This window comes from Mirounga angustirostris, unplaced genomic scaffold (assembly GCF_029215605.1).
Source record: "Mirounga angustirostris isolate CCGP_5_RB_7025 unplaced genomic scaffold, mMirAng1.0.hap1 SCAF_16, whole genome shotgun sequence".
NCBI lineage: Eukaryota > Metazoa > Chordata > Mammalia > Carnivora > Phocidae > Mirounga > Mirounga angustirostris.
The window spans coordinates 29,683,746-29,708,411 of NW_026991724.1; the positions used below are offsets into that span (position 1 = coordinate 29,683,746).

The 24,666-nt window shown below is 38.6% G+C and overlaps 1 protein-coding gene across 6 annotated transcripts in view; it reads right to left on the reverse strand.

Annotated features, from left to right (window-relative positions):
• Positions 1 to 24,666, reverse strand: part of FTO (FTO alpha-ketoglutarate dependent dioxygenase) — a 415,205-nt gene that overhangs the window by 258,401 nt on the left and 132,138 nt on the right. For all 6 annotated transcript variants that reach the window (XM_054511328.2, XM_064580797.1, XM_045891109.3 and 3 more), the window contains exon 4: positions 23,591 to 23,734. In XM_054511328.2, the coding sequence (XP_054367303.2) occupies positions 23,591 to 23,734 (144 nt within the window). The remainder of the gene's footprint in view (positions 1 to 23,590; positions 23,735 to 24,666) is intronic.

The following is a 24,666-nucleotide window of genomic DNA, read 5'->3' on the forward strand; positions in this document are numbered from 1 at the left end:
AAAAAGTAACGGAGAAGAGAAATGAAAGATATATATGACATATATGATATGACACATATATATAAGATGTATACATATCTTTCTTTCATATATACTTCTTTCGTACATATAAATAAATTAAAGGAAGCTTCTGAAGATGAAAAATGCATCTGAAATTTAAAAAATCACACTGAATGAGATTAATAGCACTTTAGACACTGCAGAAAAATCAGTGAACTAGAATACATGGAAATAGAAACTACCCAAAAATGAAGTACACAGAGAAATAAAGACTACAGATAAATCAAAGGGCATCAATGATCTATGAGATACTACTGATCAGTGTAACATAACTATAATTTGATTCTCAGAATAAAAAGAATGACACAGGTGGGCACCTGGGTGGCTCAGTCAGTTAAGCATCTAACTCTTGGTTTCAGCTCAGGTCATGATCTCATGGTTTGTGGGATTAGCCCTGAGTCAGTCTCTGTGGTCAGTGTGGAGTCAGCTTCGGATTCTCTCTCTCCTCTTCCTTTGCCCATTCCCCGCTCCCGTGTGCATGTGCACTCTCTCTCAAATAAATAAATCAATCTTTAAAAATAAAAAAAGAGGGAGATTGACAGAAAAAAAATATCTGAAGAAATGATGTCCAAAGAGAAAAATCGGAACAAAGAACAAGGGCAACAAATAGCAAATCAAAGGGCATCAATGACCTATGAGATACTACTGATCAGTGTAACTACAAGGTAGTTATTAAACCAATTATATCAATAATCACTTTTAATGTCAGAGGAGTAAACACACCAATTAAAAGACAGACATTGTCAGAGTGGATGAAAAAACAAAACAACTAAAAAAAAAAAAAAACAAGAACTATATGTTGTCTAAAAGAAATTCACTACTATAAAGTCACATATAAATTAAAAATAAAGGGGTGGAGAAAGATATTCTGTGCTAACAATAATCAAAACAAAGCTGGAGTACCTATATGAATTTCAGACAGAGCAGACTTCAAAACAAGTAAATTACCAAGGACAAAAAGGGCAGTACATAATGATAAAAGGTCAATCCTCTATGAAGATATCACAATCTTTAATGTGTATGTACCTTATAAGAGAGTCAAATTACATGAAGCAAAATCTAATAGAACAGCAAGGAGAAGTAGACAAATCCACTATTATAGCTGGAGACTTCAACATCTCCTATCAGAAATGGACAGATCCATTAGGCAGAGAATCAATAAGGACACAGTTGAACTCAAGAATACCATCAATCAACTGGATATAACTGACATCTATAGACTACTTCATACAACAAGAGCTGAATACACATTCTTCTCAAGCTCATATGGAACATTCACCAAGACAGACCATATTCTGGGACCCAAAAAAAAAAAAAAAAAAAAAAATCAAAGAATAGAAATCATACAATGTCTGCTCTCAGACCATACAGGAAATAAACTAGAAATCAGTAACAGAAAGACAGCTAGAATATCTCAAAATACTTAAGAGACTAAAGAACTTCTAAATACCATAGTGAAAGAAGAAATATCAAGAGAAATTTTAAAGTATTTTTAACTAAATGAAAATGAAAATACAACATCAAAATTTGTGATATGCAGCCAAAGCACTTTGAAGAGTAAAAAATAACACACTGAATGCATATATTACAAAGGAAAGATCTAAACTCCATAATATAAGCTTCAACCTTAGGGAATTAGAAAAAGGAGAGCAAATTAAATCTAAAAGAAAAAGAAAAAAAATAATAATTAGAACAGAAATCAATGAAATGAAAAACAGAAAATCAACAGAGAAAGTCAATATAACAAAGCTGGTTCTCTGAAAAGACCAATAAAATCAATAAGCCCCTATCTAGGCTAAGAAAAACAATAGGAAAAACACAAATTACTAATACCAGAAATAAAAAAAACACACTAAGTATAGCTGGCTCTACACTCCTGATTTACATACTCTTTTGTATGTCATGTTATACTTCAATAAAAATAAAGTTTAATGTAAAAAAAAAAAAAGGGAACATCACTACAGATCCTATGGATATTAAAAGGCTAATAAAGTAAAACTATGAACAACTCTATGCCTACAAATTTGTAGGCATACATAATGTAGATGAAATGGACCAATTCTTGGGGCGCCTGGGTGGCTCAGTTGGTTAAGCACCTGCCTTTAGTTCAGGTCATGATCCCAGGGTCCTGGGATAGAGCCCGCATTTGAGCTCCCTGCTTAGCAGGGAGTCTGCTTCTCCCTCTGCCCCTCCTCACTGCTCATGCTCTCTCTCAAATAAATAAATAAAATCTTTAAAAAAAGAAAAGAAAGAAAAAATGAACCAATTCTTTGAAAGACTCAATCTGCAAAAACTTACATAAAAAATAGATAATCTAAATAGGCCTATGTGTACTGAAGGAATTGAATCAAAATTAATTACCTTCCCAAACAGAAAGCACCAGGCCGAGATGGGTTCACTGGTGAATTCTTTTTTTTTTTTTTAATTATGTTCAATTAGCCAACATATAATACCAACCATTTAAGGAGGAAATTATACCCATTCTTTAAAAACTCTTCCAGAAGAAAAACGTGGAAGGAAGACTTCCTATTCCTAATTCACTATGAGACCAGCAATACCCTAATAGAAAAACCAGACAAATCTATTACAAGAAAACTACAAATCAATATCTAAGAACATGAATGCCAAAATACTCAACAAAATATTAGAAATAGAAACCAACAATGTATATTTTATATACTTTTTTACACATCTTAAGAGACTTATATGCAACAACCAAGTGAAACTTATCCAGGTATGCAAGGCTGGCCCAGTATTTGAAAATGAATTAATATAATCCATCACATCAACAGGATAAAGAAGAAAAAGCACATGATCATATCAATAGATGCAGAAAAAAACATCTGACAAAATCCAACACAAATCCATAATAAAAACTCCCGGTAAGCTAGGACTAGAGAGTAACTTATTCAATGTTATAAGGACCATCTACAAAATACCTACAGCTAACATCACACTTAACCTTGATTTCTCACTAAGATTGGGAACAGGGCAAGAATGTCTCTTCTTATCAGTCCTTTTCAATAGCACACTAGAAGTGCCAGCTAATACAATGAGACAAAAAAAGAAAATTAAAGGTATACAGACTGAGAAGGAAGAGATAAACTGTCCTTCTTCATAGATGATGTGACTGTCTCTATAGAAAATCCAAAAGACTCAACAAAAAAAAACCCTCCTAGAATTAATAAGCAATTTCAGCATAGCTGCAGGATATAAGGTTAATATACAAAAGTCAATCACTTTCCTAATGAATAAGTGGAATTTCAAAGTAAAAACATATGTACAAGGATCTACATAAAGAAAACCAAAGGGGCACGCGGGTGGTTCAGTCGGTTAAGCATCTAACTCTTGATTTCGGCTCAGGTCAGGATCTCAGGGTTGTGAGATAGAACTCTGCTTCAGGCTCCATGCTGGGGCATGGATCCTACTTAAGATTCTCTCTCTCCCTGTCTTCCCTCCCTCTCCCTATTAAAAAAAGAAAAAAGAAAAGAAAACCAAAAAACCCTGATGAACAAAATCAAAGAACTAAACGAATGGAGAGATATTGCATGTTCATGGAGAGAAAGACTCAATATTGTCAAGATGTCTGTTCTTCCCAACTTGATCTATAAATTCAATGCAATCCCAATCAAAATCCCAAGTTATTTTGGGGATACTGACAAACTGATTCTACAGACAGACAAAAGACGCAAAATAGCCTACACAATATTGAAGAAGAACAATGTTGGAAGATTGATTTACCCAACTTCAAGAATTACTATAAAACTACAGTAATCAAGATAATGTTTTATTGGCAAAAGAACAGGCAAATAGATCAATGGACAGAAAAAAAAGAGAATCCAGAAAAAGAGCCACATAAATACAGTCAACTGATCTTTGACAAAGGAGCAAAGGCAATACAGTGGAGCAAAGATATTCTCTTCAACAAATGGTGCTCGAACAACTGGACATCTGCATGCAAAAAAAAAAATTGAATCTAGACACAAATTTTACACTTTTCACAAAATTTAACTCAAAATGGATCATAGATCTAAATATAAAATGCATAAAACTCCTAGAAAATAACATAAGAGGGAATCTAGATGACTTTGGGCATGGTGATGACTCTGGTTACAACACCAAAGGCACAACCCAGGAAAGAAATAATTGGTAAACTGCACTTCAGAAAAATTAAAAACTGTTCTGTGAAAGACACTGTCATGAGAAGAAGAAGACAAGCTGCAAACTGGGACAAAATATTTGCAAAAGACATGTTCAATAGAGGACTGTAATTCAAAATACAAAGAACTCTTAAAACTCAACAACAAGAAAACAAACACCTTTACTGAAGAAATGGGCAGAAGACCTGAACAGACACCTCACCAATATACAGGTTGCAAATAAGCATATGAAAAGATGCTCATTATCATTTGTCATGGAAGTACAAATTAAAACAAGATACTACTACCCACCTATTAGAATGGCCAAAATCCACTGATAACTGATAACACCAAATGCTGACAAAAATAATGGAACAAGAGAACATGCATCCACTGCTGGTGGGAATGCAAAAATGATACAGCTGTTTTGAAACGCCATTTGGTTTGGTGATTTCTTACAAAACTAAATATACTCTCACGGTAAGATTCAGCAATTGCCCTCCTTGATATTCACCCAAATGAGTTTAAAACTATGTCCACACAAAAAGCTGTGAACAGATGTTTATAACATCTGTTATCAGCTTTATCAACAACTACCAAAACTTGGAAGTAACCAAAATGTCTGTCAGTAGGTGGATAGATAAACTGTGGCCCATTCAGACAATAGGATAATATTCAGCACTAAAAAGAAATGAGCTATCAAGTCATGAAAAGAAATGAGCAAACTTAAATACATATTAATAAGTGAAAGAAGTCAGTCGGAAAAGGCTATATACTGTAAGATTTCATTCTGGAAAAGACAAAACTACAGAGAAAATAAAAAGTTGCCAGGAGTTGGGTGTGGGGGAGGGCATGAATAAGGGATTACAGAGGATTTTTAGGGCAGTAAAACTATCCTGTATGATACTGTAATGGCAGATATAGGTCATAATACATTTTTTAAATCTATAAAACATATCCATAAAATATACAACACCAAGAGTAAACTCTAACGTAAAATATGGATTTGGTGATAATGATGTGTCGATGTATATTGTATATATGTATATATGTGTCGATGTCAATTATAACAAACGTACCACACTGGTGCAGGATGCAGACAGTGCGAAAGGCTGTGTATGCATGGAGACAGAGGTACTGGGCAACGCTCTGTACTTTCTGCTCAACTTTGCTAGGAACCGTTTTAAACTGCTCTAAAAAATAAACTATTTTTTTTTTTTAATTATCAACTGAAAAGTCTTTGGAAAATTCTTTAAGACTCCATAGCTCACACTCTCGAGACCAATATACAGGTATATAACTATACAGTTACTCTCCCAGGGTGTTCTCATAGCAAAAGAAAACACTTATTTGCATCACTTGATTTAATATTTGGATGAGCAACTACTCTGGGTCAAGCACTATGAACAAAACGGAGCCCGTGCTCTCATGGAGATTATATTATGATGGGGGAGATACAGAACAAGTAAAGAAACGAGAAATTCAGATATGAGTTGCCATGGAGAAAACAAAGGATAATTTAAGAAGAGTAAGAGTTAGTGGGGGTGTGCGGAATGATGCACTACTGTATATGGAACCGTGGCTGGGGAGAATTAAGTTGGCCGGAGATCTGAATAACGAAGATCCAGGCAATGTCAATGTCTGGAATGAGAGGTGGGAACAAGCTGGTTGTACTTGAGACTATAGCTTGCTGCTCAAGGTGGAGAGGGGAAGTTGAACAGATGAAGGCAGCCTCTGTTGGTCATGGTCAGAATCTGGGGTTTAAGTCTAGATACAATGGGAAACCATTAGAAAATTTTAAGCAGGGAAAAAAATGTGATCCAAGTCTGAAGAGACCACTCTGGCAGCTTTCTGGAAAAGAGGGAGGACTGAGAAGGGCAGGCTTTGAAGCAGGAAGACCAGCAGGGAAGCTGCTGCCATAATCCATGCGGGCTGATGGTGACTTGGACCACGGGGACAGAGGGGAAGATGGTGAGCAGTCATCAGATTCAGAATGTTTTAGAGAAAAACAGTAAGACCTGCTAATAAACTAGATAAGTGAAGCAGGGGAGAGAGAGAAATTAAGAGCAATTTGGGGGGTTTTCACAGGAAAAATTGATTGAAGATGATTAAGTCACAAAACAATAGGTTGTTGTATAAACAGTATTAAAAAATGCAGTGAAAGGTGAGGATGGAGACAACAGTGACAAACATGGAGTTTTAAATTCAAAGAAAAGGACAAGGAAGGAATGGAGGATCAAAGCTGATCCAACCTCAGCAGATGGGCTCAGAAGCACGGCTCCAAGTCTGATGAAGAGGCTAAAGGACAAGTCTCCCTCTCACAGTTTGTCCCCCTCTGAGGCCTCTGTTTAAGGACACACCTGAGGATTTCTGGTTAACCTGGACTATTTCGCCTAAAGGGAGCTTCAGCATCAAAAGAACAAAACAAAACAAAAAGCAGAGGTTGGAGAAGGTTCCCTCGGCCAGATTCCCATAAAGGTTGAAATCAATTTCTAAGAAATACATAAATGCCCTTCTCATCTACCCAAATAGAAGTCTTACTGCTCCTACGCTATTAATACTAGGATCCACGGACATCATAAAGAAAGAGAAAACATCTTTAAGAAAAAAAAAGATTTTATTAATTTGAGAGAAAGAGTGCACCAGCGGGGGGGAGGGAGGAGCAGGGGGAGAGGGAGAAGCAGGCTCCCCGATGAGCAGGGAGCCCGATGCGGGGCTCGATCCCAGGACCCCGAGATCATGACCTGAGCTGAAGGCAGACGCTTAACTGACTGAGCCACCCAGGCGCCCCAGAGAGAAAATATCTTAATGAACACTGGTTTTGTTCCACTGAGGGGCAACTAGCCTGATGCAGCCGAGTGGCAAACGCAACACTGGAAGTTAAGACACTGAGGCCCGTACCTTTATTGAAATCCTTGGCAACCTCCTAATCAAACAGTTCTTGAAATTGCTCCCAATTGTCTCTAATCCTTTATGGCTTCTAGAAAGAACCTTGTAATTTTCACTCACGAGCTTCTAATTTATCTAAAACTCTAAGTCTGTTTAAGTGGCTCTGGCTTCATGGTATGTACCTCTTAAAAGATACGCTAAAGACATTTCCAGCTTTACAAAAGACGCCTCCTCATCACTTCTAGGAAGAAAACATGAAAGAATGTCTATCTGCCAGAGTTATTTCAGAATATAGCTAAAAACGGACTGATTCTATATTCAAGTGGAATCTGAGTTTGTAGAATTTATTCAACAAAACAAATAGAAAATAAGCTCTCACTCTTTGCTGGCTAAATGCTGCGTGCTCTGTCGGTGGGTGAAAAGAGCTCTGGACATCCACTGTAGCATGAAATCTCATCTCATATATAAAAGACCATAGATGCAAAGGCATAATTTCCGCTAGGGTGACCAATTCATGCCCACGAGTCTCCTGAAACCCCACTTACTGAGATCCCTTCCTGCACGGACCAACTGGGACAGTTGGTCACCCCAAATTTAACCCAGCCCCTTACTTCCTTGGTTTTGTTGTCCAGTGTGTTACCTGGGCTATTTCATCCCAAATTTCTTAAAGTAACCATCAGGAGCTTCGCTAAAGGCACACTTCTGAGCTAAATAGGCCCAATACTGAAATCCAATCTTCCTGGCTTCACACAGTCACTGAAGCTTTTCATTCTTACTTACCTGTCCATTCTCATCGTTCAATCTTAATATTTATGACCTTATTTTTCCTAGACATGGGGACATCCATGACTGAGAACATATTCAGAATTTAATAGCCAACAAAAGTGGGGAGGGGAAGCTTCCCAGCAAGATGTTGGTACAGACTCAGGCCTCTCGACCTGCCCCATTCCCAGCTTCCCCAAGGACACGGTCAGGGGACTATTCAGTTAGGTCAAAACTTTTGTCAGCACTAAATATTAGAGAAAGGTGCTTAATATGCCAGAAATTGCAAGGGATGTTTCTGGATACGGTTAGGCGGGATGAGATTAAAGAAGGGGCAAAGCGGGCTGCCTCCTGAGTGTCTACGCTGACAGAGCAGCTTCCAGGTAAATACAGCAAGCCAATCCCGGGAGCAGAACTCTCCCTTGAACTCAAAAGAAGAATGGGAGGGTACGACCGGCTACAAGGCACCCACAGGGCAGACCTCTTGCCTCTGCGGGGTGGCCTTAAATGCAGGCAACCTGTGGTACTCAGAGACCCCAGGACATGTTGCTGGTATAAACTGCCACTTTGAGAAGAAGCCTGGCATTGCTGAGGTGAGAAACCGGAGCAAGCAGGTATACCGAGGATGGTCAAAAGCGGTCATGGTTTGCCCATACGGCAAGCATCTACACCACACAAGACACTCCAGTTCATGAAATCTCTTATCTGGCCATGGAAGGACAGATACGTTTCCATCCTTCCTCCTTTCAACTGAAGGATTTGGCCAGGAATGTATGCCAAGTTTTCAAAAGAAACAATCTCAACACCAATGTGCCTATAAACCAGTACTACTCCTCTTTCTATAAGGAGAAACAGAGAGGGACAAATCACCAGACTCATGTGAAAACACTGCAGTTCGAAGGAAAAGAACTACTTTGAAACTATCTCTGCTCAAAAGGTTTTACTCAAACTGAGAAGACAAATTTTTTATAAAATGCTCAGTATTTTAAGAAGACACTTGATTTAAGAAGGTACTGCATCTGAAAATGGAGCAAGTAGACATGAAGATGGAAGAGTCTGCGATCAGGAAAGATTGCTTGGAGTTGATTTTTTTTAATAGTGTCACTTCAAAGAAAATGATGGAAGATAGAGTGGACAACAGAACACAGCCTACAAAAAACTCAAATTGTTGAAGTAGATGACGGAACTCAAAACATTCCCCTAGAACTTGGAGGGAAAATGAAAATTAGTCACAGAAGAGATAAATGACGGACAGATTCTGGAAACCAAAATATATATACAGGAAGAACCCTAGAAAGAAAACAGAAAAAGGACATATGAAAGAACCCAAAGAACTAACAGAAGAGTATTTCCCAAAGTTGTGAAAGGACTCTGTACTACAAAATGACGTTTGAAGTACATAAACATATTCTGTTCAAGTATTAAATACAAAATATGACAAATGTTCAAAGAAAAAACATAATTTACTGCAATAGAATAAAAATGAAGATGACCTCAGACATCTCTCTAACATCAAATATCAGAGCTCAAGGGGACAATATCTAGAGTTTTCAGGTAGGAAGCTTGTTATGCAAGAATCCTATAGCTATTTAAGGAGGTAGCAGCATGTGAAGGCATAGAAAGTCACTCTCAGATAATATAAAAACTCGGAACAAATAATAAATTATATGTTAAAAAAAAAAGAAGAAGAAGAAGAAGAAGAAGAAGATAGCAGGAGGAGGAAGAATGAAGGGGGGAAATCGGAGGGGGAGATGAACCATGAGAGACGATGGACTCTGAAAAACAAACTGAGGGTTCTAGAGGGGAAGGGGGTGGGAGGACAGGTTAGCCTGGTGATGGGTATTAAAGAGGGCACGTTCTGCACGGAGCACTGGGAGTTATACGCAAATAATGAATCACGGAACACTACATTACATTAAACTAATGTTTAATGTATTAAACTAAAATTTAATGTAAAATAATGTTATGATAATGATAGATAACAGAAGAATCACCGTGTCAATTGAAATTACTGTAGTGTGGGCATGCAGAACAGAGTCTAGCAATTCTTTCATAAGGGTATTTGGCAGATGGACTCATAGATAAAACAGATCTATCATAATATTACATTAAACTAATGATGTAATGTATGGTGATTAACATAACATAATAATAAAATATATATATATATAAACTCAGGAGAATATAAGCTACCACCATTCCCTTGCCATTAGCCTTCATGAAAAACTTGTTAGAGCCTATGCTTTATTTAAATAATTAAAACCAAGGTATAAGAAGAAAACATAGCAGTAAGCTCCTTGACATAGGTCTTAGCAATGACTTTTTAAATATAACACCAAAAGCAAAAGCAATGACAGCAAAAGTAAACAAGTACGACTACATCAAACTAAAAAGCTCTGCACAGGGGTACCTGGGTGGCTCAGTCAGTTAAGCAACTGACTCTTGATTTTGGCTCAGGTCATGATCTCAGAGTCGGGAGACAGAGCCCACTTCAGGCTCCATGCTCAGCACAGTCTGCTTGAGACCCTCTCTCTCTCTCTCCCCCTCTGCCGCCACTGTCTCTTTCAAATACATACATTCATAAATAAATAGCACTGCACAGCAAAGGAAACCATCATCAAAATGAAAAGGCAACCTATGGAATGGGAGAAAATATTTGTGAATCATATATCTGATAAGAGGTTAATATCCAAAATACATTAAGAACTCGGGGCGCCTGGGTGGCTCAGTCGTTAAGCGTCTGCCTTCGGCTCAAGTCATGATCCCAGGGTCCTGGGTTCGAGCCCCACATTGGGCTCCCTGCTCAGCAGGAAGCCTGCTTCTCCCTCACCCACTCCCCCTGCTTGTGTTCCCTCTCTCGCTGTGTCTCTCTCTGTCAAATAAATAAATAAAATCCTAAAAAAAAAAAAAAAGAACTCATACAACTCAGAGGCAAAAAACAAACAATCCAATTAAAAATAGGCAGAAGACTTGAATAGACATTTTTCTAAAGGTACATGAAAAGATGCTCAAAATCACTAATCATCAGGGAAATGCTAATTAAAACCACAATGAGATATCACCTCACACCCGTCAGAATGGCTATCACCAAAAAAACAAGAAATAACAATGTTGGCAAGGTTGTGGAAAAAAAACTTTTGCACTGTTCATAGCAATGTAAATTAGTACAGCCACTATGGAAAACAGTGTGGAGGTTCCTCAAAAAATTAAAAATAGATTCACTCTATGATCCAGCAATTCCACCTCTTGGTATTTACCCAAAGAAAATGAGAACACTTATTCAAAAAGACATACACATCTCCATATTCCCTGCAGCATTATTTAAAACAGCTAAGATATGGAAACAATCTAACTGTCCATTGATAGATGAATGGATAAAGAAATTATGGTATATAGATACAATGGAACACTATCTAGTCATAAAAAAGTATGAAATGTTGCCATTTACATCAACATGGATGGACCCTGAGGGCATTATGCTAAGTGAAATATGTCAGCAGAAAGATACAAATGCCATATGATCTCATTTATATGTGGAATCTAAAACAAAAACAAAAAACAACAACAACAAAAAAATATGCTCAAAGATACAAAAGAACAGACTGGTGATTGCCTGAGATGGGGTATGAGGAGTGGGGGAAATGAGTTAAGGGGTTCAAGAGGTACAGTTTTCTGGTTATAAAATAAAGAAGTCATGGGGATGTAATGGAATGAAAAATTGCTAAGAAAGTAAATCTTAAAATTTCTTATCACCAAAATATACGTACTTCTTGTTACTGTTGACCCTGAAAATAAAACAGCCAGTTACTTTACCAACAAAATGGGTTTCCTCAAGAATGGCAGGGGAATTGCAATTTGGGACACATGAACTATGGCAAAACCACAGACAGTTTCAGAGAACAAAGAAGAGGAACACTACTTTATAGAGGAAGAGGAAGAGGTGGGAGGGGCTGCTTGAACAAAAGTCCACTGGAAGAAAGCGAGGGTTTAGGGTGGTGACGATTTCTCATTGGTGAGTTGTGGCAGTTTCTCATTGGTTGGGCTGTTGTGGGGCAAGGGGATAATCTTCCTCCCTGTTGCTGGGGCAATAAAGGAGCATCTTCCTACAGGCATCTGACTTGAGGATGAGTTAGTAGGGCATGAGAGCTCCCCTTTCTGCCCTCCCAACTCTATTATAAATGAGGTGTCCTGTATTCGGGTTCACATTATATAAGGTGATGGATGTTAACTAGACTTACTGTGGAGATCATTTCACCTGAAACTAATATAATGTTATGTGTCAATTATACCTCAATTTAAAAAATAGATTTTTAAAAGAAAAAAAAAACCCACATTATAAAAATTACCAGTGAGCATAAAAGTAGTTAAATAATTTCAAATATGGTTATTTAATGCAAGTATAAAAAATCATCATCATTGGGGTATCTGGGTGGCTCAGTTGGTCAAGTGTCTGCCTTCGGCTCAGGTCAGGATCCCAGGGTGCTGGGATCGAGTCCTGCGTCGGGCTCCTTGCTCAGCAGGGAGCCTGCTTCTCCCTCTGCCTGCAGCTCCCCCTGCTTGTGCTCGCGTGTTCTCTCTCTCTCTCTCTGGCAAATAAATAAATAAACTCTTTAAATAAATAAATAAATAATAAAAATGTAATTTAAAACAGCAGCATGTTATTTTTACTCACTGAAGTGGCAAAATACTTTGAAATTGTAATGCCAAGTATTATCAAGGGTGAGGAAAAGGAGGCTGGTGGTAGTAACTGATAGCCACATTTCATACACTGTGGTGCGAATGTACATTGAAAACAGTCTTGTGACAGTCTGACAATATAATATTATAGTTTTAAAATAGCTATACCCTCCTCTCACCTAAGCATTCCACTTCTAGTAATTTTTCCTAAAGAAATGATTAAGCTGCGAAGATATATGTACAAAGATGTTCACCGGAGCAGTATGCATGATATCAAAACACTGGAAATCAAACCACCAAAAGTACGGGAGTAACATTTAAGCCATTTTTAAAAAATCACATTTCAAGGAATATTTAACAAGGAAAAATGCTCAAGATATGTGAGTATTGGGAAAAAAGGTATTAAATATTGTATCTAATATGATATTTTCTAAAAAGAAAAAATCCCCACATATTTCCAAGTATATAAAGAAACACTAGATGGAATTAAACCAAATAGTTGTGAAGAATATTATCCCTGCAAGGTAATAACATGATGTATTTGTATTTACACTTTCCTATTGTTTGTAAATTCTTTAAAGCGAACACGTACCGTATTTCATCAATTCCAAGGTACACATTTTTTCTTCATATTTAGTATCTCTGAAATTGGACTACATCTTCAGATCGATGGTATCTTTGACTGGATGGCATATATTACTACTTTTGTACGTAGCAATAAAAAATAAAACAGTAAGTATCATTATTTTGGAAAGATCCAAAGGATAATGTTCAATGAGGAGAGCCTCAGAAAAGAAGCATTCATTCCCCAAACGAAAACGATGGCACATAACCATCAGTGAAGGCGGTATGAGCTTTGGATGGTTCTGTAAACCTTCCCCCAAATACAGTATTCCATGGGAATGAAAACTCTCCTACAAAAACAAGTACAGAAGTGAAGGTGGCCTCAGGACACACGACTCTCCCCATCTTGTTTCTAAATTAACTTTCATGGAATGCTTAGTTTGTTGTTGGGTTGTAAAGAGAATAGATGATTTTTTTTTTTTTACGATTGTATTTATTTATTTGACAGAGAGAGACACAGGGAGAACACATGCAGGGGGAGTGGGGTAGGGAGAAGCAGGCTTTCCGCTGAGCAGGGAGTCCGATGTAGGGCTCAATCCCAGGACCCCGGGACCATGACCTGAGCCGAAGGCAGACACTTAATGACTGAGCCACCCAGGTGTCCCAAGAGAACAGATTCTTGAGGTTAATCATTCTTTTTTGTTTTCTAAATATGCAAAATGAACTTTAATCCCACTTTGGCAAGGGCTGCCTTTAATCTTCCAGATTGTAACTCTTCCTGGGAAACAGAAAGATGAGAAGGGTCAGAGGTTGCTTAAACGAGTAAACCTGAATGAGTCGTTTTCTTCGCTCTCCCCTTTTGAAGACGCAGGGCCATCACTTCTGCCCACTGCTTCCGTGTGGACCAATAAAGTGAATGAATGAAACAGAAGAAGCCACTTAAACCTCTTGGTTCTGGGGGCACCTGGGTGGCTCAGTCATTAGACATCTGCCTTCAGCTCAGGTCATGATCCCAGGGTCCTGGGATCGAGCCCCGCATCGGGCTCCCTGCTCAGTGGGAAGCCTGCTTCTCCCTCTCCCACTCCCCCTGCTTGTGTTCCCTCTCTCGCTGTCTCTCTCTCTGTCAAATAAATAAATAAAATTTAAAAAAAAAAAAAAAAACCTCTTGGTTCTGGTCCTCCATATACCTTTTGCCTTCCCTCTTGACTCACTCCTATCTCACATCTAATTTTCCACTGGTACTTGAGGATGATAGCTGTGGTTTCTGGCTAATGCGTGGGGAGGGAAACGGTGTTCTTTCCAAATACATGGTAAGTTCCTGTTATGTACAAGGCATTAAGTGCTGTGTGTAGTGCAAGAATATATAGAATACAGTAGTGGCTCTCAAAAAACCTAACTCTAGTTATGTCCAGAGGGGAAAAAAGAATTAATGCATCCACGCTCACTGGTTGGTGCCCCTGCCATTGTGGCTATTTGATTTTTTAATGTCGTCCTAAATAAATATACCTAGATGGAGAGAAAAAACCGACAAGGTGGAGGGAACAGTGTAAACAAAAGAAAAGGAAAAATGTTTGTCCCAGAGCCAACTTTAGGACAGAATTTTAGGACAAAGCCACTACAATGATTTGACTGGGGACTATAATTTAGGTCTCTTAAAAATTTTTTCAATGTTTATAGGGCCTAGAAGAATTATTCCACAGGAAGAATTTAAGGAATCTTCCATCATGGGGTATAATGCCTGGCCTTGAAATGTGCCAAGGGACCATGTCAGGAATGTGAAACTCATTCCTAGTCTCATCCTGAACTGAAACCTGCAAGAAGAATCAATTAAAAAAAGAAAAACAAAAACAACTTCCTTTATGGCCATTCTTCCTATCTTTGCAGAAGTGGCAAAGAACACGCACAGGATATGCAATCAAATTAAAAGTCTGAAAAACTTCTTTTCCACAGCTCATGCTTTTAGGAATTATGTTATATAAATTGAGAGCCAAAGAAGGCATATTAAGACTGCCAGCCAAAGGGAAAAATTCCACCCAACCAAACCAGATGCAGATTTATCCTGATACAGGGTGACTCTGACTAGATGAAATATGAGAGAATAAAAGGATCTCAAAATAGTAAATCATCCATCCTCAGCTTAAGAGAAACCAAAACACTTTTGTTACCTTTAGTAGTTTTTTTAATAAATGATCTGGAAGAGAATGAATGTACAGATTGATCTGGACACTGTATCAATTTGGGAAATTCTGTGATGTCACATGGTCATTTGGACTAGATATTAGGAAGCAAAGCATGGGTCGCTAAAGGAATGGACTATCAAGGAAAATTCTAAAATCTGTCTCTGGAAATCCCTAAATATTAAATGAATGGTCACCTGTGTGGGGGGAGGGACTTCATAAACTTTGCCAGCTAGGAGCTTTCAAGGACAGAATAAATACTTCCTTTTGCCTGTAAGTTTATTGCCATGATATAGGGGGACAGGGGAGTATACCAATCTTTGGTTTATTCATCCACTCATTAATTCAAAAATTATTATTAAGGCACCCATCATGTTCAAAGTACTGTGTTAGGTGCTATAGAGGTTACACATTTTTAGAAACCTAAAATAAAGTAGATAGAAGACCTTTCTTGAAAATTCCAAGAAAGGGAAAGACATGAGACCCAGATAAAAAACAGAATAGCCAAGGACCACAATGAGAAGAAATCTCAGTATGATAACTATAACCGGTGGGTTTGAAAAAGCACTAAGACAAAATATCATGTGGGGTGCCTGGGTGGCTCAGTCGTTAAGGGTCTGCCTTTGGCTCAGGTCATAATCCCAGGGTCCTGGGATCGAGCCCCGCATCGGGCTCCCTGCTCAGCGGGGAGCCTTCTTCTGCCTCTGCCTACTGCTCTCGCTCTCTCTCTCTGTCAAATAAATAAATAAAATCTTAAAAAAAAAAAAAGAAAAGAAAAGAAAAAACATCATGTGACACAGAGACAGCAGTATGGCATCATTTTTTCAATAAGAATAAAGAAAGGCAATTACGACTTCCAGGGGGAGAGGGAGAGCCAAACAAGAAAGTCTTGGTTCAAATACACAGCGAGCTAAAATGGAGCATGATTCTGGGCCTCTGATTTGGTATAAAATCTTGACCTGACATTTGTTTTTTTTTGTTTTTGTTTTTTGCAATAAAGGACGCATATGCAAGCACTGTTAGGTACTGGCTTTCAAATTTCAGATTCCATGTACAAAGAAAGCATGGCAGTCTTGTCAAAAGTATAGATTAGTGTGTAGACATTATAATCCTCAACGATGTAAAACTAATGATATGGCTGAAGGGAACTTTCATCCCCCGAAAAGTCAAGAAAGAGCCTCCCTATGTATCGGTTGTAAGGTAACCAATTACAACAAAACAAAACAAAACCAAAAAACTAAAAGTAAATGTTAACTAATAAAACTTAGCAAGAGTGAGGGGCGCTTGGGTGGCTCAGGTGGTTAAGCATCTCACTTCAGCTCAGGTCAGGATCTCAGGGTCCTGGGCTCCAGCCCTGCATCAGGCTCATCGCTCAGCACGGGGTCTGCTTGTCCCGCTGCCCCCATCCCCACTTCTGCTCACTCTCGCTCTCTTTTTCTCTCTCTCAAATAAATAAAATCTTAAAAAAAAAAGAAAAACTTTGCCAGCGTGAGAGAGTGTCGGAGACCCATCCACATTTTTCACTTCTCTTCACATTTTTCTTAATGGAGGAACAGATGGTGCTTCAAGCTGCTGGATGAAGAGGGAGCAGCATTAAGCACGTGTTTAAGAGTTAAGGAGGTAATCACTTAAAGAATAAGATGCAAATACACCAAAAAGTAGTTACTTCTGAGAAATGGAACCTGGGGAGAGGTGGCAACGAGTTCTTCACTTTCTGTTTTAGATCATCCTCAATGTTAGCATTTTTATTCCCTAGTCCACATGTTGTTTTTATAATAATGATAACAATATGAATGAGATGCTGACAGGGAAAGATCTCCAGAACATATCATGGGGGGGGGGAGGGGAAAGCAAGTACTACAGTAACAGATATAATATACATAATAAGGTCCCATGTGTGTGCTGTTTTTTATAAAGTGGCAGCAATATATATGTAAATCATATTGGCATAACGATATTTATGTTAATATTTACAAAAGCACAAGAAAGTAAAAGAGAACTTCCAAATTTTATTCTATATAATTCCACAGTATTCGAATCCTTTACAGTGAGAATATATGTGTATTGGTGTATTACTTGTTCAGTTATTTTTTTCCACATTTTGAAAGAAGAAAGATCCCATGACTATGTAATTAGTAGAGTTGCACGATTTGACGTAAGAAAGAAGAGATTTGGTCTCAGAAAAACCTGCATTCTAACGCAAGCTTCGCTAGGTCTATCACCCTGAACAAGTTACTTTACCTCGCGAAGCCTCCTTTTCCTTTCTGTAAAACAGCTTTATTGAGATATAATTCACATACCAAATAATTTACTCATTGAAAGCATATGATTCAATGTATTTTAGCATGTTCACAGGATTATGTGACCATCACCACAAATGAATTTTAGAGCATTTTCAGACCCCTAAAAACCCCCACACACCCATTAGCAGGCAATGCCCACCAATTTTCTTTTCTGGCAAAAAAAAAAAAAAAAAAAAAAAAAACAGGGATCCAAGAGAGAGGACTAGCTACCTGATGGACTTATTATACGAAAGAAAGTAGATCAAAGCCTCCAGCACAGCGCCTGGCCCTCAGTAGATACTCATGCACCTCAAGTAAAGTTCAAGACATCAGTGATACAGAAATATGCACAGAGACACTAAGAAAGTATAAGAGATAGGGAAATCCTTTCAAGTACCTGGGACTCCTCTCCTTGGAGCAAATTCCACAAAAGATGTCCTCTCCCCAATTCTACTGAATACAAAAGAATCAGGTATCAAGACAAAGGGCACAAGTTTGAAAATGTCAGCATTTGGGGGTATATTGTTAGAGTTAAAGTTTCAGGAGGACAGATACATCCTCAACCCTGCAAAAACATGACGAGCAAGAAGCAAATACTGTAGTTGCTGAGAAGGCAAAAAGAACATCACAAGTTCGTACCGGACGAGCAGTTGAAACCATGCTGTCATGTTTCTACTTTTCAAAGTGAAAATAAACATGACAAGTGCTCATTTGGCTGTTCGAGCACTTTCCACTGAAATGGCAATTCCTCAAGCTTTCCGACTGCCGCCTTAAGTTGTAATTTATTATTGTCTCTCTATTATTCCCTTGCCTTGGCAGAAAGCAGAACATAGCACCTACGTTTCAAGACCCATGAGAGGTAATAAAGTATAATTATTTAGAATTTATGATTAAGCCATAAATTATAGGTACTTTTTACTTCAGCTGGTCAGTCAGGAGTTGGGGGAGGAAGGGAATGGGGTCAGAGGAAGAAATAACAAAAGGCTTTTCCTTAGACTAAAACGTCTAAATCAGGGCAGGATTGAGGGACACCTGGAGGATTTACAAAGATACCACAGTCTCCAAGTTAAGTCCCAGAGGAGCCCCAGTCAAGAGGCTTTAAACTCCTAGAAGCCTCTGTTCTTCCTGCTCACAGGGCAACAGACTCCAACTGGAGTGCTCATGTTGACGCCAAAAATAGAAGCAGGGCATATCTTCAGGCTCTACCACATCAAATGTTCACAGTGCTCTGGGTCTTGCTGCTCTGAGCCATAGGTATTTCAGAGAAGGTGAACCTGATCCGTAAACACTACTGACCAGGCTCTACAGGTAAACTCAGCCCTCAACCCAGGTCAGAGTGTGGTTACCACAGAGCTCTGATTCAACTCTTCTCCCCTTCACAGAGCAGTTGGTGAAGAGATGGCCCTTCCTTGCGGTTCCTTTATGTGGTCATGGAAACACATGTATGGAACGGTGACGTGCCAAACTGGCAGAAAGCAGGATAAGGACACAACATACAGCGCTCTTCTGTCACCCACTCGCCTCGCTGGCTCTCCCGTAATGCCATGGCCCCGCTCCCAGTCTTCACGGTTGGCCCCCACGTGCAAATCAGAGCTTGCAAAGCACTTTCTTCTTTGGCCTCCCAGGAACCCTGGGAAGCGAGTATCAAGAAGTACTCGGGAGAAAGATAAAGAGCACATAGCCAAGAGAGACAATGCCGTGAGTCTGGAACGTGGTCACCTGACAGGAAATGGCCTTTCATCATTCTGCCCCAAACTGCTGGTGAAGGAAAGCAAAGCCAAAAAAAGCAGCAGCATGCATTTCAATTTACGTTGCTTTTTTTTTTTTGGCCATGGAAATTTTACTTGGCAGCTGAAGCTTTGAGATAGCTATTTGAAAATGAGATTTAATTTGGATTGAAGGAAATGAAAATAAAGAAGCCAGAGAGAACAGAGAAATGAACAGTGACAAGGAAAAAGTAATAAACGAAGGCGGGGGGAGGCAGATAAAAAGGAGGTTTGCCCAAATGTCTGCCTAACACTCACCTTTGTCCTGACACAACCCATCTCCACACCTGGCTCCTGGTTAATGAACATAATTTGGTTGACGTCCCTTGAACTGTATAATCTGTTCCACAAAAAACAAACCCACAGTTTGTCTCTAAGCCACTTTTTAAGTCCCTAACTCCCTGGTTACATTCAGTCTATGGAAAACATCTGGGGCAAAGTAAATCATCCTACTCTGAGAAAGACCAGCATGTATTTTTCCCCCCCCCACGTGTATTTTGAAGTCCTGGTTGGAAAATTATTGAAAATTGTAAATCTGTTTGCAAATCTGGTCATGTCTAACTCTGAGATTAGGGCAAAGATTCCAATTTAAAAGTAAAACCGTGACAACCCCGGTTAAGCGTGTCCTTAGGCACTGCCAGGAGGGCCTTGACTTACTTCCACGGGCAGCGGATTTATTACAGGCACCCGACACGTTCCCCATCAAACCCCTAGAGTATTTACTTGAGACAGCAGGGTTCAGCCTGCACTTCCTCTGTAGACCAATATATTATTATAAATGGAGCTAAACTGTTTCCTTTTCATAAGTGCTATGAAGTTCAGATTTCAGGTATCAGCACACAGCCGAGGTCCCTCCACAGGGCTCCTTGTAGGATTTGAATTCTAAAAAGTAAAGAGAAAAAAGGCAGCAACAGACTACGGTTGCTTTTATTTTTGCCTGATTTTATTTAAGAGGAGATGGAGGAAAGCTCCTTTTAGAAATTGACTGTGACATCTTAATAAAGCAAAGAATAATTTTCTTTAATAATAATAAATAATAAAGAAAATACATTCTAAACGAATATATTCTAAAAGCACACTTTGGGTACACTGTGCCGTGCCTGGCCCAGATCAGTAAGGTACCAGCTATTTCCCCTGGATCTGAACACAGGAGCTGGGAAATCAGGAACGGGTATTAGGTCTTGGGTATCAGCTCCTATAAAATAATAATGCTCTCTTTGGTTTATCACCTACAGTAGCTAAAGGGACAAATGTATATTTCAAAATGTATATTCATTATAACATATAGTATTTTTGTTATTCATCTATTTCTGAGGCAAGAGAAACATAACTTTAAAAAGAAAGGGAAAAGAAAGAAGCACACATAACACTCTTGTCATCTTCTTCTCTTTCCTTCCAGAAAAATTTAGTCCTAAAGCTTTTAGGTGAAGCAGAGGCATCATGGTGAGGGAGAGAGAGGAGGGCCCCAGGAGCCCAGTGTGGGGGTCAGCACCCACATAGGAGGAAGGGGGTGGTTTGACGTGGGTGTCAGAGCCCAGATGGGACAAAAGAACAAGTTCCAATCCACACAGCCTACTAGCTGTGTAACCATGGCGACGTCATTACATCAATTGAACCTGAACTGATTCTTGCGCAATTTAACGATCATCTACTTTTTAGTGTTATGGAGATGATTAAAAGAATGCTTGACTTGCTGTTAGTCCCCAGTAAATGTGGTTATTCACATACTACTATTATTCCAGATATACATATGTATAGAAAAAAGACTGAAAAAGAATATACCAAGACAGGTCTGAACCTGATTTTTATATTCTTCTTTCATTTCATACCTTCCAGTGTTTCTTTTCTCTACAATGAACATGTATTTTACTTTCATAATCAGAAAAGAACACACAAGATGTTCTTAAATAAATGGATGGCAGATGAACTTCTAAAATATATATTTATTATTTCTATATGCAGAAAATTAATATAGCAATTTAGAATGGCACCAAATGACTCTCACTTCTTTTAAAGATACAAACTGCTAATAGAAACTCCTGAACAAAGTAACCAAAGGCAAGTGGTTTATTGGCTGAAACTAAAACCCATTTATACTCAAGGTAAATATCCATATCTGGGTGATACATTAAAAAATGAGTAATAGGGGGCGCCTGGGTGGCTCAGTCGTTAAGCGTCTGCCCTCGGCTCAGGTCATGATTCCAGGGTCCTGGGATCGAGCCCCGCATTGGGCTCCCTGCTCCACGGGGAGCCTGCTTCTCCCTCTCCCCCTCCCCCTGCTTGTGTTCCTTCTCTTGCTGGGTCTCTCTCTGTCAAATAAATAAATAAATTTATAAATAAATAAATAAATAAAATAAAAAATGAGTAATAATCTGTGACCTACAAATGATGCTCGTTGATGGGGCAGAGACTTCAAAATAAAAACTAAGTTCACGAGGCAAGGAGAGGGTCTCAGGAAGAGATGACCTTCAACCCAAAAATGTTCCCACATAGAGATTTCAGTGTAATGGAATCAAGTCTAAATGGTCCCTTTTAGAGCAGGAAAAGCTCTAAAAGCATATGAAACCTGCAAACCATCCTAATCCCCTGTACCAACCCAGTCACCTTAGGCAAATTAGTTAAGAAAAGAACAATCTCCATACCATCTCCCTCACAAGCTTGTTTGCAGAGTGAATGGGGCTGCTTATGTGAAACTGAATCATAAACTATAGAGCAACATGCAAATGGAAAGCAAGAGATGCAGGGCTTGCTTAGATCAGCATTCAGCAAAGGTGGTAATCAGCCCATGAGAAGAACTGAAGAGGTAAAGGGGCACAGTGCTAAGCACCACTGAATCACACACCATGGGAAAGTAATTCCCTACATAATGATCCTCCCGTCTTGCTGCTGACAAGGAGAAAGGCTCTGATTGGTACCATCATACAGTTAACACCTCTCTAACAGCGACAAGTATCTCTTTTAACAAAGACAGAACAGGACTCCGGATCTTCAGCCAACAAAAGTAGCAGGTCCTTAATACTGTTTTACTTTCTCTCTATATTTATAAACCTCTCCCAATTATAAACCAAGTGATACTGGTCTTCCGCTTCAGAGAGTGTTACAAAACCTCCTTCTAAGGTAAATCCACTTCAGTGAAAGAAAGTGAATTTATTTAGAGAAAAATATTACGTAAGTAACAGTACAGGTAGCACAGAGATATGGCGAGAACCTTGAAGCTGACATGTAAATGACTGAAATTTGGAAAATGCTTAATGAGTTAGTGACCTAAACAGCTAATCCAAACTCTGATTTTCTAGAAGGCAAGGACCAAGTTTTATCCATCCATCCAGAACCTTATGCAACATGGAGAACATAGCAGGCCCTCTACATACACTCAATTAATTGAGAAATAATTCTTCTCATAAATATCCACTTTGAGCCTTGGGGCTCCCCAGTTCTAAGGCCAATACGAGTACCCCCCCGCCCCCGGCAGGAGTAAGAAAGGATACCATCTCTATGCTGTGCGTTGGAAACAAGTAGAAAGTCCAAACCCCAAACAAAACAGAGCAAAGAGCCAAAAACAAAAGCTGCACAAATGCCACAGCTTCGTGGGTTAGCCTAAGCACAGCTGAAATCCTGCTCCCAAAGACCTCGTGGACAAGTGGAAAGGAAGGCCCTGCTGTCCGGTCAGCCACTCCTGAGAAGAAACTAAATTCAAACCTGAAAAAACTTTCACTAAGAATTTATATAGACAGAGAAATCATTTTACTACCTCACACTAATAAGCTCATTTGGATGATTGAGTAACTCTGATGAAAAGTCCTGGAAACGTTTTAGCACATTTGGGGAACTCCATAAACAATCAGAACGGGGGAGAAAAAAAAAAGCAACTTTTACAAATGAACAATACCTAGAAAAATGAGGGAATAAAAACAAAAATACTAGTTCCATGCAGAAGATTCACTATCGCTATAAAATATCTGAAAAGCTTGTTTCAAAAGACACATTCTAAGGGCACCTGGGTGGCTCAGTCGGTGAAGCATCCGACTCTTGCTTTCGGCTCAGGTCATGATCTTATGGGTCGTGAGATCAGAGCCCCACGCTGGGCTTCCCGCTTGGCAGGGAGTCAGCTTGGAGAGTCTCTCCCTCTGCCCCTCCCCCACTCGCTCACACACACTCTCTCTAAAATAAATAAATAAATCTTAAAAAAAAAAAAGACGTATTCCAAATTTGTAGCCAGTAATCTAAAACTTAGACACTAGAGTATCGATATAGCTTTGACCCTCCCTAATTACCAAGCATGAAGTAGCAGTCTCCTTGGTGAAGGGGTATTGCCAAGCCAGGAGTCTCTATGTCCCACGAGATCTTAAAACCGACATGCCAAGTATCAGGGTCTCTGCCTTCGAGCTGAGGGTCATCCTCACTTTCCTCTTCTGGGCCTGTCAAAAAGAGAAGAATGGGATCAGAAAGGAAATGTCTCATCTCAGGTTCTGGGTTTTATAATCATTAGCTCAGGAATAATTAAGTTTTAACAAAAAATGGATAGGAAGTGAACTATATCCTTTTACATCATATTTTTTTAAAAAAACACATTCTTTCAATATTTTTAACGTGTCTTTTATTCTTTAATCAAAAAAATCTTTAAGTGATGAGGAAATAACCACAGATACCAAGAACACTAAAAGATGATTTATTCAAGTCCACACAAATAAATTAGATAATCTGGATTAAATGGATAGTTTTTTTAGGAAGATATTAACTACCAAAATCATCCCCAGAAGGGGAGAAAAGCTAATGAAACCATAAAAAGATAAAGATAAAGAACCATCTCTTAGGAAAACATAAGTGTCAAGAGTTTCAAAGAAGAATTCTACCAAACAATTAAGGAGTGGGTTATTTCCACATACTTTAAATTTTTTAAGAGCATAGAAAAATAAAAGTTTCCAAATTCTTTTCATGAAGACAGAATATGTATCAAAATCCAAAAAGAAAACACACACACACAAATCTCACATCTGAGAATCAATGCAAAATTCTTAAATATAGGGAAACAGAACCCAAATCCAACAGCATATTAAAAGAATAACATTCCATGACCAAGTAGAACTTATCACAGGAATACAAGGATAGTTCAATATGCAAAGGCTTACACTTAAAATTCATCATATTCTTAGATGAAAACAAAGAGTCACCAGAGATACACAAAATATTCAGTAAAACACATCCTTCCATAATCAAAACATCAATAAAATAATAAGTGGCCAGGTTCCTTAACACAATAAAATACAGATCTCTCTCAACCACAAAGCCAGTATCATATTTTAATAGGGAAACATTAGAAATCTTCCCAAAGTTAAGAATTAGGAAATAA